Source organism: Penicillium maclennaniae, assembly GCF_028827695.1.
Source record: "Penicillium maclennaniae strain IBT 15551 chromosome Unknown utg000004l:1.0-3007600.0:1.0-3009580.0, whole genome shotgun sequence".
Lineage (NCBI taxonomy): Eukaryota > Fungi > Ascomycota > Eurotiomycetes > Eurotiales > Aspergillaceae > Penicillium > Penicillium maclennaniae.
In genome coordinates, this window is record NW_026623216.1 from 1,616,178 (window position 1) to 1,630,782 (window position 14,605).

Genomic DNA, 14,605 nt, shown 5'->3' on the forward strand with positions numbered 1-14,605 from the left:
TAACCTTACGCTTGTTTTCTCCGCTCCTCCAGTCTCTTCTTCGCCCTCACTTCCACCCGTCGTCGTTCACCGCCGTCAACTTTCTGTCCTCGCTTGTCTTCCCACATGCCCTCCTGCACGGCGATTGTTGCAGCGGAGCCATGACTACCCTTGACCGGCTGAAGGAATGGGCCCATAATTTTCGAGCCGCGGTGAATCTTCATATGCGCAAACTTCTTCAGCTGTGCAGACGCCGAGTGCTTGTATTCTGTGGCACCGGGGGCAAGGTTGACGATGGCTTTTTTCATGCCCGGCGTCGATGTGGCCGAGGAGGTGATGGTGGATCTAGCAGCCTGGTCCTTATCCTGCGTTGTGAATTCGCTGGGGACTTCCACCACTCGCAATTGGGCGACGCCGTCCACAACTCGTTCCAGGTCTCCTCCAGGGCCGTACAGTCCGTTCCTGAACTTCTCCCGCTTCCGAATGAGATATCGTCGCTGGCGAGTATTTTCAATGCCGGCTTCTCGGAGCTGGGTCGAGTTAAGAGTGAAAAGTTGGTCCCACGAGGAGATTTTGCTCGCGTGCTTGGACATTTCTCGGCCGATCAACGTGAGAAAGGTCTGGACATCGGGGACGAAGGGGGTCGGAGAAGGCACCGAGGGTGTCACATTTCGATGGAAGGGGCGAATTATTTGCCGCGAAAGGCCGACAGAATGGATGATTCGAAACGGCAGGCCCTGTACCCGCGAGTTGCGCATAGCCATGACGGTCCTGGTGCTTGTTGTGAGCACGATCTAGCAAGCACAAAGTGTCTATTTAGATCAAGTAGACGAAATTAGTGAGATAAAGCTCGTGTCGGTCACTTGATAGGCGCGAGTAGGTTTCAATTGAACGATTGAGAGGTTCAGAGCCAGTGAGAGTGGAATTGCCGGTGCTTGCGGGTGCTCGCGCTGGAAATTTCGGAGACACTCGACTCGGGATCAACGATACTCCGAGCTCAGGTATTCAACTGCTTAGGAAACATCATCCTCAGTTCCCTCATTAGCACCATGACTACTCGTTAGCTCTTTATATGGCCTGTCTCGGTATCTAGATCTTCCTTCCTTTCATCAAGCTCCTCATTTGAGGCAAAAGGGTCCCTGCTCAATCTACTTGTCGCCGATATGGCGGTCTCTCCATTTGCCTCGCGCTCCCCTTCGGTGACAGTATCATCGCCCAATGCTGCTCTCAGGCTGAGAGCGGCCGCTGCTCAAAATACTTCTGGACCTTTGGCTGCGGCAAAATCCGTGCACAACCAAGATCGTGAACTTACCGAACAGCTGAACGATGATGTTCGACGGAAATATGTCAAAGGTGAGCTCAAATTTCCATGTCGACAATGACCCGAGCGTGAAGCTCACGAGAAAATCAGATAAAAGACTTGGTGAAGGTACATACGCCATAGTCTACCTCGGCTACCTTCGCGACCAGCCCTCGTCCTACGTCGCAATTAAGAAGATCAAGGTTAATGCAGAATACAAAGATGGACTCACGATGGACGCGATTCGAGAAGTCAAATATCTTCAAGAGCTGTCGCATCCGAATGTCATTGCCCTACACGACGTGTTTTCTTCCAAAGATCAAAACCTCAATTTGGTTTTGGAGTTTCTTCCCCGAGGAGATCTGGAAATGCTCATCAAAGAGGCGGACATCCACTACGGCGTGGCCGAGGTCAAGGCCTGGATGGCCATGCTGGCTCGAGGCGTATGGTTCTGTCATGAGAATTTCGTACTCCACCGGGATATCAAGCCCAACAACTTGCTGATCGCGTCGAACGGTGAGGTCAAGCTGGCAGATTTTGGTCTTGCCCGGTCCTTTGCGGATCCGTATCTCAACATGACCCACCAGGTTATCACTCGCTGGTACCGTCCTCCCGAATTGCTCTACGGAGCGCGGCAGTACTCGGGGGCGGTGGATGTCTGGTCGATGGGGATGGTCTTTGCGGAGTTACTCCTCCGCGTCCCCTTCCTGGCCGGCAACACCGATGTAGATCAAGTGACCAAGATTTGTGAAGCCCTTGGGACCCCAACGGAGGAAAATTGGCCGGGTGTGTCCGAGCTACCCAACTATCTTCCACCAGATACCCACCACCCATTGCAGGGTCGAGACTTCTTCCTTCGCATGTTCCCTACGGCAGGTCCGGTGGGATGCGACTTACTGATGTCCATGTGTACACTGGACCCTCGCAAGCGCACCACTGCGGTGCAAGCCCTACGACACTCCTGGTGGACGGTCGACCCCCGGCCAACCAGGAATGAAGATCTCCCGCAGAAGCCCGGAACTACAAAGATGGGCGAGGACCTCGGCGACGAGGCGGCGAGATCGACGACGGCATGTTTAAAAATGCGGCGCGACAATTGGACTTTGGCGCTATGAAGTAATGACCATGTGTTTGTTTCGTTGCTCTCCGAAGTAGCCGCTTCTCGTGGATCTCTCGTACGTGCAATATCGGACTTCTGTACGCAGGCGCGGTAACTTCTCCGTACAGGTTTGCGAACCAGGGTTGATTTGGGACACTAACCGACACGGTCCGCTGTCATGGACCAAACAGGATCTCCTTACATTCGATCTATTTGAAGGCCCTCACGTCGGAGTCACCCTGGAAATAAGGATCAACGCCGTGGCCATTGCACATGCACGTGTTTGAACCAGGGTTATTTGAGATAAACCAAGCAGAGGACGGAAGGAGATTGTAGATCTTCAAGGCACCCCAAGACCCAGAGACCTCAAAAGACCTCCAGGGATCCCCCAAACACTACAATACAGTAAAGTGTAGGTGGCGGGATTCACCACGCTAGAAGGGCAATGATTCGACCCCCTTTTTCTCACAGTTAGAGGCCGAACATCCACTTTGCCACTCGTTACGGCCTTGGGTCAGGAACGCGCCTTGTCTCCTTCGAGTCGTAGGCCGTCGGTCTTGGCCTTCCCCTTTTCGCTGTACCATTCGATAGCACTTCGGCGGCACTTTGGAGGTACGAAGGACCCTTCAGGAACCTCTCCTTCATGTACTCTCAGGGGGAATGTATGCAAGTGCCGTGTCAATACAAGGGGCAAAGGCACAGAGGGGGACTCGATCGGACTTGTACTTGTACTTATAGAAAAGACCGAAACACATGGTTTGATTTCCCGCTGCGGGCGGCCAACTCTTCTAATCTCTTCCTCATTTTCTTCCTCAATTCTACGCTCTTCCGTTCTTGCACGGCTACCAACAGCGGCAGTGGCGCTACGTGGTCTTCGCTGTGATCGCAATCTTTGAATCTGTGAGCTACCGAAACCTGAATCTTGGTGTTCAAAAACCACTCCCCTCCAATGCACGGCCCTTTTGTTCTCACATCGAGGTCCACTCTCTGTCAGGATCTTTGAGCTTGTTCGGTATTGAGCTAATCGCATGAAATGCAGTCTGGAAAGCGATAAAAACAAAGTCCGACGCGCAAACCGGACCATCGTCAAACATCCCCGCATGGCCGTTGTTTTGCCTAGCCTGCCAATTCGATTGACGTCCTGGGGAGAAGACGCCCCTGTCCTGATTGTTTACGAACATGGCCTCAATGTCAGCATTACCTCAACCGTCACGGTCATCTGCAACTCCATCTACCAGCTCGTTACCACCCATCCCCATCTCTAAAGCACGAAAGAGCACCCCGGCTCCCGATACCCCTCGGGCCGCCTCCCCGTACCAACTATCTAAGCTGCGAACACCCTCAAGCCCGAAACCATCACTCGCACGCTCTCCTCTCTCCAGCTCCAACTCAACCTCCAATCTCAGCGCGATCCGATCAGCATCCAGTGGACGTACCCCCGGTAGCCCCGATAAATCCTTACGTCGCACCATCAGCATCGCATCCTTCCCGCAACCTCCAAAGACCGCAAGTCGGTCTTCGACCGCATCATCTGTCTCTGGTATTCCGGGCACCGTCATCTCGGCGAGTGTAAAACCCAAAAGGAGTTCGCGACTCAGTACCGGCACCACCAGCAGCTACCGAAGCTCCAAGACACCCTCATTACTCAACGGAAGCGCCGATGGCAATTCCATTTTAGCTGATCCGCGAGATCTCGCGAACCTCGAAGGCTCTCCGTCACATAGCAGAAGCTCGTCCGCTCAAGGATCAGTTTCAACCAGCGCAACGACTTTCGAGGATACAGATGACACAACAGGCATGAGCAAAAGCAATACTAAGCACAAGGAGGCCAAGGGCAACGTCCTCGTCAGTGTCCGTGTCCGGCCTGATGCTAGTGGAGGAGACACGTCAAGAAGTCAAGGCGAATGGTCGGTCGATGGGCGCCAGGGTCTAATTTCCTACCGAGGCAAAGAGGGAGGGGATTATTATTTCGGTGAGTGCCGCCGCTCCGGGGGCTGTCGTGGGAGTTTCGGAGGACTGACCTCATAAGATAATGTCTTCACAACACACGAAAACAATGCCAAAGTTTATGACTCGGCCGCAAAGCGACTGGTCCGGCGGGTCATGGAAGGTTATCATGGCACCGTGTTTGCATACGGTATGACGGGAACTGGCAAGACCTTCTCGATGCAGGGAACCGCAACCTCCCCTGGTGTCATCCCGCTAGCCATCACCGACATCTTCTCGTTTATTCGCGAAACGCCCCATCGGGAGTTCCTCCTTCGAGTCAGCTACCTGGAAATTTACAATGAGAAGATTCACGACCTGCTCTCGGCCTCCGCCAATGGAGCCAGTGCCGTAGTGCCGCAGCAAGAAGAAATCAAACTCCGCGAGGACAGCAAACGGGGCGTTTATGCGACGCCGCTCAAAGAGGAGATCGTACAGAGTCCGACCCAGCTCCTCCGGGTAATCGCGAGAGGAGATCACGCCCGGCGAACGAGCAGTACTCAATTCAACTCCCGTAGTTCTCGAAGTCACGCAGTCGTCCAAATCGTCGTCGAGAGCCGAGAGCGAGTGCCCGCCGGCCTTTCGCAGGACAAGCGATCCGGAATCGCTCCTGGTGGTGTCCGCGTATCCACATTAAGCTTGATCGATCTTGCTGGCTCAGAGCGGGCAGCCGACGACAAAGAGCGCCGAACCGAAGGTGCCCATATCAACAAGAGTCTGCTCACCTTGGGCAACATCATCTCTAAGCTATCGGAGAGCAAGGATAGACAAGGCAACCCGGCGGACAAAGATGGTCGGCACCTGCCTTATCGTGACAGCAAGTTGACGAGACTTTTGCAGTCCGCTTTGTCTGGTGGCTCCCTTGTGAGCATTCTTTGTACGGTCCAAATGGTTTCTAGCGTCAATACAAACTCCGGCGAAACACTCAACACGTTGAAGTTTGCTGCCCGAGCAAAGAACAGTATCGTCAGTCACGCGAAGAAGGCTGAAGAAACCTATGGCAGTGGTGGTGGAGACTCTGGAAGTCGCGTTTTGCTCGAACGTTATCGTATGGAGATTCAAGCCCTTCGGGGCCAGCTCGACACGCAAGCCAAGGCCCAGGCCGAAAAAGAAATGAAGTGGGATGAGCAGCAATTCGAAAAAGAAGCCCAGGCTCGACACGAGGAGCAGGTACTGGAGATGCAGCTGGCTCGAACAGCCCTGAAAGAACGCATTGAGCATCTGAATCGGTTGATTCTCAGTTCCAAGTCCACTGGTGTGAACAGTCATGGCAGTTTGTCCGCTGCGTTTGGTCGGCTTTCAAGAATGTCAGCCACCGAATCAGGAACCCGCTCGCTGCGTTCTTCGGCAAGTCAATCTACTCTGGGGGTCGCCCCTATGTCTATACGGCCTATCTCGTTCATGTCAGTGAACAGTAACGAACCCTCGGGGCCGTTGCCCTTCCCCAGCGGATCTTTCGGCAACGACGAGGACGATGATCTTGGAGAATTTGGTGATGGCAAAGCTAGCCTGCAGCGGCAAGTCGCTGCATTGCAGGCGGATTTGGGCGATAAGAATCGATACATCTCCACTCTCGAGCGTCGCTTGCTCCAAGCCAGACGTTCTAGCCACTCTCGCATGTCGATTGGGGTCAAATCCGGTAATACGACAATTTCTGAGCACCCGGACGTGATGGCCCTAGTTCGCGAGAAGGATATGGAGATCAATGAACTCCGAATTCAGCTTGACGACAAGGACCGTATGCTGGCTGCTCTTCGGTCCGCTGCACGCCACCGAGACTTGGCCGCCGTGACCAATGAATCACAATCACCGGAACTGAACTCCCAAGCAGAGGCAACAAATTCCGGTCGGAACAGTCCCCCGCAAACTAATGGCCTAGCTGAGAGAGCTGCAAGCCCAGAGCTTGTACCGCCAATGAGACTAGGCGAGAAAGAAGAAGACCGAAGAAAGAACATGGACGAGGTGTCCAGAATGCTGGATGAAATGATTCAAGGTCGGGTTGGAAGTGGCCACTTCGACAAGAGTGCTATTGGCAATGTCCGAATTGCATCCAACGACAGTCGGCGCGTATCGTCGTCGGCGGAAGTGGCGGGACTGAATCCTACGCCTGTTCCTGTGGCCGTCGCTGCCTCTCCGTCAACGTGATACACGATGCGCCTTTTTTTTCTCCCTTGTGTTTGTGCTTACGTTCACGCCTACCACTTCCTGTTGATTTGATACCCTAGCCATATGTTTTTGCTCAGCCCGATGTGATTCTAGATTTTGGAGTTTTAATTTTGTTGGTGCTTGGTGCAATGACACTTTATTGCAAGTCCATTCATTCTCAATGGCGAATATATTGTTTATTTTACCCATATACCTAATCAACATCTTCAAGAAATGCACAAATATGACTTATTGAGTAAACTATCAGTGAAGACGATAGGATACCTCCGCGAGGTCAGTCGCGCCTAGGAGAATATACTGGACTCAGGTGTTTGTCTCTGGTAGGTCATGAAATGATTTCAAGGTCACCCGCCCTGTCTTTGGCATAAACGTCCTTCCATTGATCCCATAGTCGCTGCAGCTCCTGAACATACTTAGAATGAAGCTCGTCGATGTAGCTGTCGTCGATTTTGTCACGGTTTTGCTGTTGCATCACTGGGATAGGCCGCCCTACCACGATGTTCAAGGGACGCCGGTAAGGCATTAGTCCAACATCATAGTTAAATACTCCACGGGCGTGGAATAGAGGAACGGTGAACCCCATCGTTTGCTTGACTAGCATTTGGACCTTGTGGATGATCGGGTGCTCGTCTGACTGCACTTGTTCGTACAGATCATTTTCTCCGAAAGCTAGAACAGGCACCAGGTCGGCACCGGTTCGAATGGCAAGTTTGACGAATCCTTTGCGCCGCTTCAGTACAAGTCGCAGAGAGTGCGGCTGGGCGTTGAGAGATTCGCGAGCCCCACCAATGACGATTGTAATAGCTCGTCCCATTCCTTCGCCATTCATGCCACCCTTGGTCAGAATATTCTCGCATGACTCCCGAGACACGCTCGCAAGTCCCATGGCAAGAGCATACTCTCGATAGAACGGAATTCGAAAGTTTGAATCAAGTGTCAGGAGGGTATTCGTGATGCCCGGAAAGAGCTTTGAGAAACCCAAGGCTTCAGTCCCGAATGCGGCGAATGCGCCATGTGAAATAATACCATGGGGGTGATAGCCGAATATATACTTCTTGGTTGGAGGAAGCGACTCTTCACGATGTAGATGGGCAGGAAAATATGATGCATAGACAGACCACACGGGAAGCGAACGTAAGAGGTGGCTTCGGCCCTTGAGCTCCCCGGACGTGGGTACCGACGAGAACAGAGTGATATAGACCAAGTATGGCAAGAGAAGAGGCCAAAACAGGGGAATGGCACACGTGAAGAAGAAACCAGTCAAGAAAATAGCGATAGTCAGAGTATGGCACAGAACGACGAATGTCTGCAGACGCCGCTCAAGACCGATGCTCAGCGGAGCCCAATGAATGCTACAAGAGTCGTCAGTTTCCAGTGGAGGAATGAGACACGCCAGGAGCATACCGTTTCTTGTCAGCATTCTCAACACGCGAGGAAGGGCGCGCCGAAGTGCCAGGACCCTTGGACTGAATATGCCCATTCATCATGAGGTCCTATCGAATACTTAGGTGAAGAGTCAAAGACAAATCCCGGTCAAGAGGAAGTCAATAGAATGACGTCGGTCCGAATCCACATTGGGTATTTGCGGATTAGGTAATACGCTGATTTGAATGCGAACAGTCTTAGGTCCAGGCCCAACTCGAGTACTCATAAGAGATGGAAGAGAATTAAAAAAAAAAACATGCTGGAATAGCTAGTAAAATTCGTGTTATGTGACTGATGTCGAAAATAAATGGTAGAGCCCTTTGCGCCCAACACCTTGACCCATGTGAATGTGAAATGTCTCTATACAATGCAATGCAGATCAAAGTCTCTATTCTACGCCTTTGCTCTGATCATGAAGATCTATTTCCCGTTAGCATGGTTCGCCGCATTGCTCCGAGACTGATAGCTCACCTCGTTGAGAGACTTGTCATCCAATAGAGCTTTCTTCTTCTGCGCAATATGCCGTCCTCGGAATACCTGCCTTCCGATAGGAAGGCGTTCTCGCACGTCGAGACCTTAGCCACCATGGCTTTGGGGCTTGAAGACCCGATCGGAGCCTGCAACTGTTGTTCACCCATGGTTTCGTCGTCGGCTTCCGCCTTCCTCTTTCTGGATTTCTTTTTCTTCTTGGACTCGGATGAGTCGTCTGCTTCCTCTTCAGAGTGGTATTTCTTCGAGGATTTGGACTTGGACTTGGACTTGGATGTGGTTTTGGAGTTGGATGTGGATTTGGAGTTGGAGGACTTGCGTATCAAGGCGCTCGAATCGCTTGACGAGGAATCGGCTTCCTCACTGGTCGCATTCTCAACAGACTTGGCTTCAGCCTTCTTGGGCAAGGCTTCAAGTTTTTCTTGGACCAACAGACCACCGCGGACGAATCGCACCTCTGGGAATTTCATAGCGACGTATCGGGCAAGCTTCACGTCCTCCCGCTTCCGCTCATCCTGCTTTAATTCTCCCTCGCTTTTCCCATTCAGCCGACCCAGCAAACCCTTGAAGGCATCAAGCCCGGTCGGCTCACCCTCCCGTCCGGCGCGGGCACCAAGACCCAGATTATCATCTTTGAGGGTCACCTTAATATGAGATGTGCTGGCTGAGGTCAAAAAATCGGCATGGGCGGCATTCTCAGCACCAAGACGATTGCCTGGTGTCCACCCCTGGGCACTCATGATGCGGTGCCCAAAGCCGGACGTGGCGCGGGCCCATTTCGTATTGTTGGGATCATTGGATATCTTGAATTTTCTAAAGACAGTTAGTCGGTCAACGAATTCAGCGCAGGGAACTACTATACTTCTTAGGCGCAGCGAGACCCATGGCGAAAGAGTTGATGGTTGGGGGGAGAAAAACTGCAGTCTCAAGATCACAAAGACAAAAAAATCAATGCTGAGTCAGCATCCGATAAGGAGCCCCAGCGAGGATCTCCGGTGCGGGTTATCGCGTATACAGAAAACCGCAACCACATATGAACCATACCCCTTTCCATTCAAGCCGGTGGGCAATTGCATGTCGACGTTTCCCCCAGTATTCGCGGGCTCTGTGTCTTCTCCTGTATCTTGGACCAGCGGGAACGTAGCTGCGGCTGTGTATTCCTTGTGTCGGGACGGGAAACCGGAGCTTTGCCTCCAGTAGTGAGGAAGATACCCTTGATAGGTAGTCGAGCCGAAGAGGTGCTCAACTTGCTCCTCAGATCATGTTTAATCTCCGGGTCCTCTGCCAAGATCATCCCCAACGAACCATTGCGTTAGTGACTACCGACCATGTCCTTATCTTCCACTACAACGCAACCGACACCGGGGCAAAGACCACCCCCCGCTGCCAGGTCGAATTTTCGGACATATCATCCGTGGATCTTGGCAGCTACCGACCTCTGGGCGCTGGGTATGGCACCCTGGGTCTGATCACATTGAACGAAGATGTCTTCGTGTGTGTGGTTACCGGTGCTTCTCAGGCTGCGACTGTGAGACCCGGAGAAACCGTGTCTAGAATCGATAATGTTGGTTTCTGTGCGTCTCATCTCTCTTGAACGACAGTATCCCTTTTCTGACGACATGACTGCGACAGATTGCCTCAATCGCCCCGAGTATGAATACGGTCTGGATTATGAGACTGGTTCTCAATTCGCTGCCGAGGAGCGCGCCGTTGGGGAAGGGAAGGAAGTAGTAACCGACCATCCTTTTCTCGCCCTGAAAAAGTTACTCGGTGATGGGAGCTTCTACTACAGTCTGGACTTCAACCTCACAGATCGCTTGCAAAACCGGTAAGTCGACCTCTCCATTTGGATCCTTCAGCTGACAGTCTATTAGAGCAGACAAATCAGCGGCGTTCGATATCGACACTTTGGACGAGGACATGCTATGGAACTCATACATGATCAACCCTCTTCTACTGTTCCGAAGTCATCTACCACCTTCGGACAAGGCCAAGTTAGATGCGTCACAACTGCTCACATGTGTCATTCGGGGATATTCCGGTACACTTAAGGTTCCCGCAACCATTTCCATTCTTCCTCAGGTGCGGACTAGTTTCCCCTCGCTGTTAACCATCATCTCGCGACAATCTTCTCGGCGTGCTGGCACAAGATTCAACTCCCGTGGTATCGATGACGATGGCAACGTGGCCAACTTTGTAGAAACTGAAATGATCCTTTGGATTGCACCGGGAATTGCCTTCTCATATGCCCAAGTTCGAGGCTCTGTACCGATCTTCTGGGAGCAAGCCCCTGGTCTCATACCGGGACAGCAGAAGATCGAGGTAACGCGGTCAGGCGAGGCTACCCAGCACGCGTTCAATCAACACTTTGAGACTCTTGAACTGCGATACGGGGCGGTACATGTGGTCAACCTTCTCAGTCAGCTCAGAAGCGGGGAAGCTGATCTTACGGCCAAGTTCCGTGAGCATATTTCTCGAAGCTCACTGAGGCAGAAAGAAGGTTCCCCAATTCCCGGACGCCGTAGCCTGCTGCGTGTGACTGAGTATGATTTTCTTGCTGAGACTCGAGGACCGGCTGGATATGAAGCGAGTAACCAGATAAAGCATGAGCTAGCCGACTCTCTGGATGGCTTTGCATACTTCCTGTCGGAAGACGTGACTCGCTCCGCTACATCTACCCCAGACAAAGAGGATGTAGTAAACAATCCTTCGGTCATCATGCAGCAGGAAGGAGTCTTTCGTACCAACTGCCTGGATTGCCTGGACCGAACAAACCTCGTGCAGACCATCATCAGTTCAATGGCATTGGAATCATTTCTATCGCAGCAGGGCGGAAGGTTGAGCTCGGACATACAGATGCGCCATTCAACCCTCTGGGCCGATAATGGCGATGCACTTTCCAAAATCTATGCAGGAACAGGCGCTCTTAAATCTTCATTTACGCGACATGGGAAGATGTCCCTTGCGGGTGCACTTGCAGATGCCCGTAAAAGTGCAACTCGACTTTATGTCAACAACTTCACCGACAATGCACGTCAGAAAACAATTGATCTTCTCCTGGGGAGATTGGCAAATCAAATTCCAGTCTATCTCTTTGATCCAATGAATGACCTGGTCACTGAGGAACTGAGTCGACGTGCTTCGGAATATTCATCGACCAGACATGTGCGGCTCTGGGTTGGTACCTTCAACGTCAACGGCCGTAATGAAGGACCCGGTACTGATCTTTCACCATGGCTATTCCCCGAGTCCGGTGAAGCTGACGAGGATCCCACAATTTATGCCGTCGGTTTCCAGGAGATTGTCGATTTAAGTCCACAGCAAATCATGTCAACGGATCCAAGCACGCGAAAGGTTTGGGAGAAAGCCGTTCAGCAATGCTTAAATCAGCGTGCCAGAATGAAGGGAACAAGTAAATACGTGATGCTCAGAAGCGGGCAGCTCGTGGGTGCTGCTCTCATCATCTTCGTGAAGTTAGATTCATTGAAGGAGATAAAGAATGTGGAGGGCACGGTGAAAAAGGCAAGCTGATATCTGATCGCTAGCTCAAGTGGATTCCAATTATTTTCAATGGTACTGACAGTCATATAGACAGGTCTTTCCGGAATAGCTGGCAACAAGGGTGGCTGTGCCATTCGATTCGATTTCTCCAACACGAGCATTTGCTTTGTCACCGCCCATCTGGCTGCCGGGTTTGCAAACTACGACGAACGAAACAGAGATTACGAGACTATTGACCGAGGCTTACGCTTCCAGAAGAATCGGTCTATCGCAGATCACGACACTGTGATCTGGCTCGGGGATTTTAATTACCGGATTGGACTAGGAAATCAAATCGTGAGAGATCTTGTCATGCAACGTGACTATCAAAAACTTTATGATAATGACCAGGTCTGTTCGGAACTCGTATGTTCCATCTTTTTCCTTGCTAATGTGAACGTGAATAGTTAAATCTACAAATGATTGCTGGAAGGGCTTTCCAGTTCTATTCAGAGGGCCCTATAAGATTCGCCCCGACCTACAAATACGACGTCGGCACAGATAATTATGACACTTCGTACGAGGACCTCGCTATTCATACGTTAAGTACACTAACCTTGCTTCAGTGACAAGAGCCGTATTCCTGCGTGGTGTGATCGGATTCTATGGAGAGGAGCGAATGTTCGCCAAACCCAATATCAGACCGCCCAATTGCGAGTTTCGGACCACCGCCCCGTCTGGTCAATATTTGACTGCGTGATTGATGTCGTCGATGTTGGACTCAGAGATAGACTGAGACGTCTGCTTTACAGAGAGAAACAGCATGATGCTCTCTCTAATTCAGTCCACCTTCTGGACTTGGACGAGGATGATAGCGTGGCGCAACTTTCCATTGCACCAGGATTGCCGCCAGCTAGTTCGGATCGAACGAGATGGTGGTTGGATCAAGGTATGTGGTCCAACAATGCTAAATGTGACCAACGGGCCTAATCCATGTATCAGGTGCCCCCTCGAAGGCTATAGTGCGGCCGCCCTCAGAGGAGTTTGTCCCGAATCCCAAGCGGAAGTCCAATCCATTCTCCTTGGACGCCCAACCTGACTGGATACCAAAGTCGAGTTTGATGGGACATGGAACAGATCCTCGCAAGGACAGGAAGCCCGTGCCTCTTCCAAGGCAAAAAACGGTTGACGGATCAGAGTCCACTAGGCCTCCGAGTGCAAGCTCGACCATGAGCAAATCGCCCCCTATCGTACCTCGGAAGCCACTTGCACTAACTTCCCGAGGATGCCTCCAAATCCGGTCTCAGGCCCATCCCAGGGTACTTGGGCAGCATCTCAGAGCCACACCTGGGCTACGGATCTTCTGGGTGATGGTGCAGAAGAACAGATTGAGTGGAAGCCACTTCTACCTGAGCGATGATCTGGCACCGGCACATCAAGGGTCGACCTCTCATCAAAGGATACCAGGTATCTTGAGGCAGATTCCTACGCGATTTATGTCCCCTCGGACACTCATCTTGCCCTATAATTGATTTTATTCTCTTCGCAGTAGACTACATGAACAATCGGGTGGGTATCTGCAACACAGTGTAAACTCTCTTGGGCGATATGAAACATGATATATACGTCAAGGTCTATGGATTGTCCTAATCAGACCCATAGCACAGGCAAGATGCGGCTAGAAAGACTCTGTGGCACCGACGTGCACGCATCATGTTGTACAACACAAGAGTAACTGGCTATGTGTCCTTTCGTATGTCACCCAATATCAAAAGAAAGAATTCCAAAATTCTGGCGACTCCACCCCCACGCCGCGTGCGATATCTGACAGAACCGTCGTCGATGAAATCGCCAACACTTTGGTCTAGGAGATCAAGAACAGTGCATATAAGAACATTGAAACTCGTCACATGCAGTCAATGGTGAGTTGAAACATGGGGGCAGATATCTGTTTCTAATCGTGATCCGTAGTTTGGCAACAACGTGGCCTTTTTCCCCGGACGGCGATAAAAGCTCCCCGATAAAGTGACCTCGAGATAGACCTTCCCCCTTCAACGCGCATCGCACCCAGTATCAACCACCATGGTAACATCCCAGCCTTGACTGCGGTGAAAACATACTTACTCATCTACAGGCACAGACACCCCAACAAAGACGCGCAAATGAGCGCTTTGCCAAAACGAGGCAGCAAAGAGAGGGAAGGGGCCATCTTCAACCAAGCCCAAGCAGGCTTCCAAGTCACCTATTTCTGCGAGCTGGGTTGGTAAGTGCTAAAGGCCCTCACTCTCAATGTGTCAATCTAACAGACCACCATAGTCGTGCTGGCCTTCGTTGTTTGCGGCGGTCTACTCTTGGAGCTCCTGAAGATTGTCCCTGAAGTCTGGTCTACCGTGGCTTCAATGCTTTCCCGACTCACCGGATAAACCACTCACCTCCCTTTGATGATACCCCACATTGTTACCGGCGGAAAGAAGATGGAGCAGTGTCGGAAGTGCCAAATACAACCTCCCTCCTCTCTTGCTACACCTATACCCGAAAGTTACCCCTGAGAGACGCGGACGCGGACCGAAAAAGAACAGAGCACAGATACTGCTACAAGGGCACTAGGCCGGACGGGTGGCACAGGACGCAAATACGCTCTGGGAAGGAGAACAGTTATGTATAAATTTATTTCACCAAGT

At 51.7% G+C, this 14,605-nt stretch overlaps 7 protein-coding genes across 7 annotated transcripts; 4 read left to right on the forward strand and 3 right to left on the reverse strand.

Moving 5' to 3' along the window:
* Positions 1–5: 5 nt before the first annotated feature.
* N7477_004785 (mitochondrial 37S ribosomal protein mS41) lies at positions 6–743 on the reverse strand (the record flags this gene model as incomplete). Its single annotated transcript, XM_056966448.1, has 1 exon — positions 6–743. The coding sequence occupies one exon, from the start codon at positions 741–743 to the stop codon at positions 6–8; it is 738 nt and encodes a 245-aa protein (XP_056823229.1).
* A 399-nt stretch (positions 744–1,142) lies between these two features.
* Positions 1,143–2,394, forward strand: kin28 (TFIIH complex serine/threonine-protein kinase subunit KIN28; the record flags this gene model as incomplete). Its single annotated transcript, XM_056966449.1, has 2 exons — positions 1,143–1,332; positions 1,391–2,394. The coding sequence occupies 2 exons, from the start codon at positions 1,143–1,145 to the stop codon at positions 2,392–2,394; spliced, it is 1,194 nt and encodes a 397-aa protein (XP_056823230.1).
* A 1,163-nt stretch (positions 2,395–3,557) lies between these two features.
* Positions 3,558–6,509, forward strand: N7477_004787 (putative kinesin family protein (KipA); the record flags this gene model as incomplete). The annotated part of the gene is made up of 2 exons (XM_056966450.1): positions 3,558–4,350; positions 4,408–6,509. 2 exons carry the CDS (start codon positions 3,558–3,560, stop codon positions 6,507–6,509), a joined length of 2,895 nt encoding a protein of 964 aa, XP_056823231.1.
* A 346-nt stretch (positions 6,510–6,855) lies between these two features.
* On the reverse strand, positions 6,856–7,950 carry N7477_004788 (uncharacterized protein; the record flags this gene model as incomplete). The annotated part of the gene is made up of 1 exon (XM_056966451.1): positions 6,856–7,950. One exon carries the CDS (start codon positions 7,948–7,950, stop codon positions 6,856–6,858), a length of 1,095 nt encoding a protein of 364 aa, XP_056823232.1.
* Positions 7,951–8,422: 472 nt separating this feature from the next.
* On the reverse strand, positions 8,423–9,184 carry pxr1 (telomerase inhibitor/ribosome biogenesis protein PXR1; the record flags this gene model as incomplete). Its single annotated transcript, XM_056966452.1, has 1 exon — positions 8,423–9,184. The coding sequence occupies one exon, from the start codon at positions 9,182–9,184 to the stop codon at positions 8,423–8,425; it is 762 nt and encodes a 253-aa protein (XP_056823233.1).
* Positions 9,185–9,705: 521 nt separating this feature from the next.
* On the forward strand, positions 9,706–13,344 carry N7477_004790 (SacI domain and endonuclease/exonuclease/phosphatase family protein; the record flags this gene model as incomplete). The annotated part of the gene is made up of 8 exons (XM_056966453.1): positions 9,706–10,018; positions 10,077–10,272; positions 10,319–11,957; positions 12,036–12,350; positions 12,392–12,501; positions 12,551–12,873; positions 12,927–13,084; positions 13,132–13,344. 8 exons carry the CDS (start codon positions 9,706–9,708, stop codon positions 13,342–13,344), a joined length of 3,267 nt encoding a protein of 1,088 aa, XP_056823234.1.
* A 678-nt stretch (positions 13,345–14,022) lies between these two features.
* On the forward strand, positions 14,023–14,347 carry N7477_004791 (RAMP4 family protein; the record flags this gene model as incomplete). The annotated part of the gene is made up of 2 exons (XM_056966454.1): positions 14,023–14,187; positions 14,231–14,347. Coding segments are annotated over 2 exons (282 nt in total), but the record flags the coding sequence as incomplete, so codon positions are not given.
* Between the last annotated feature and the right edge of the window lie 258 nt (positions 14,348–14,605).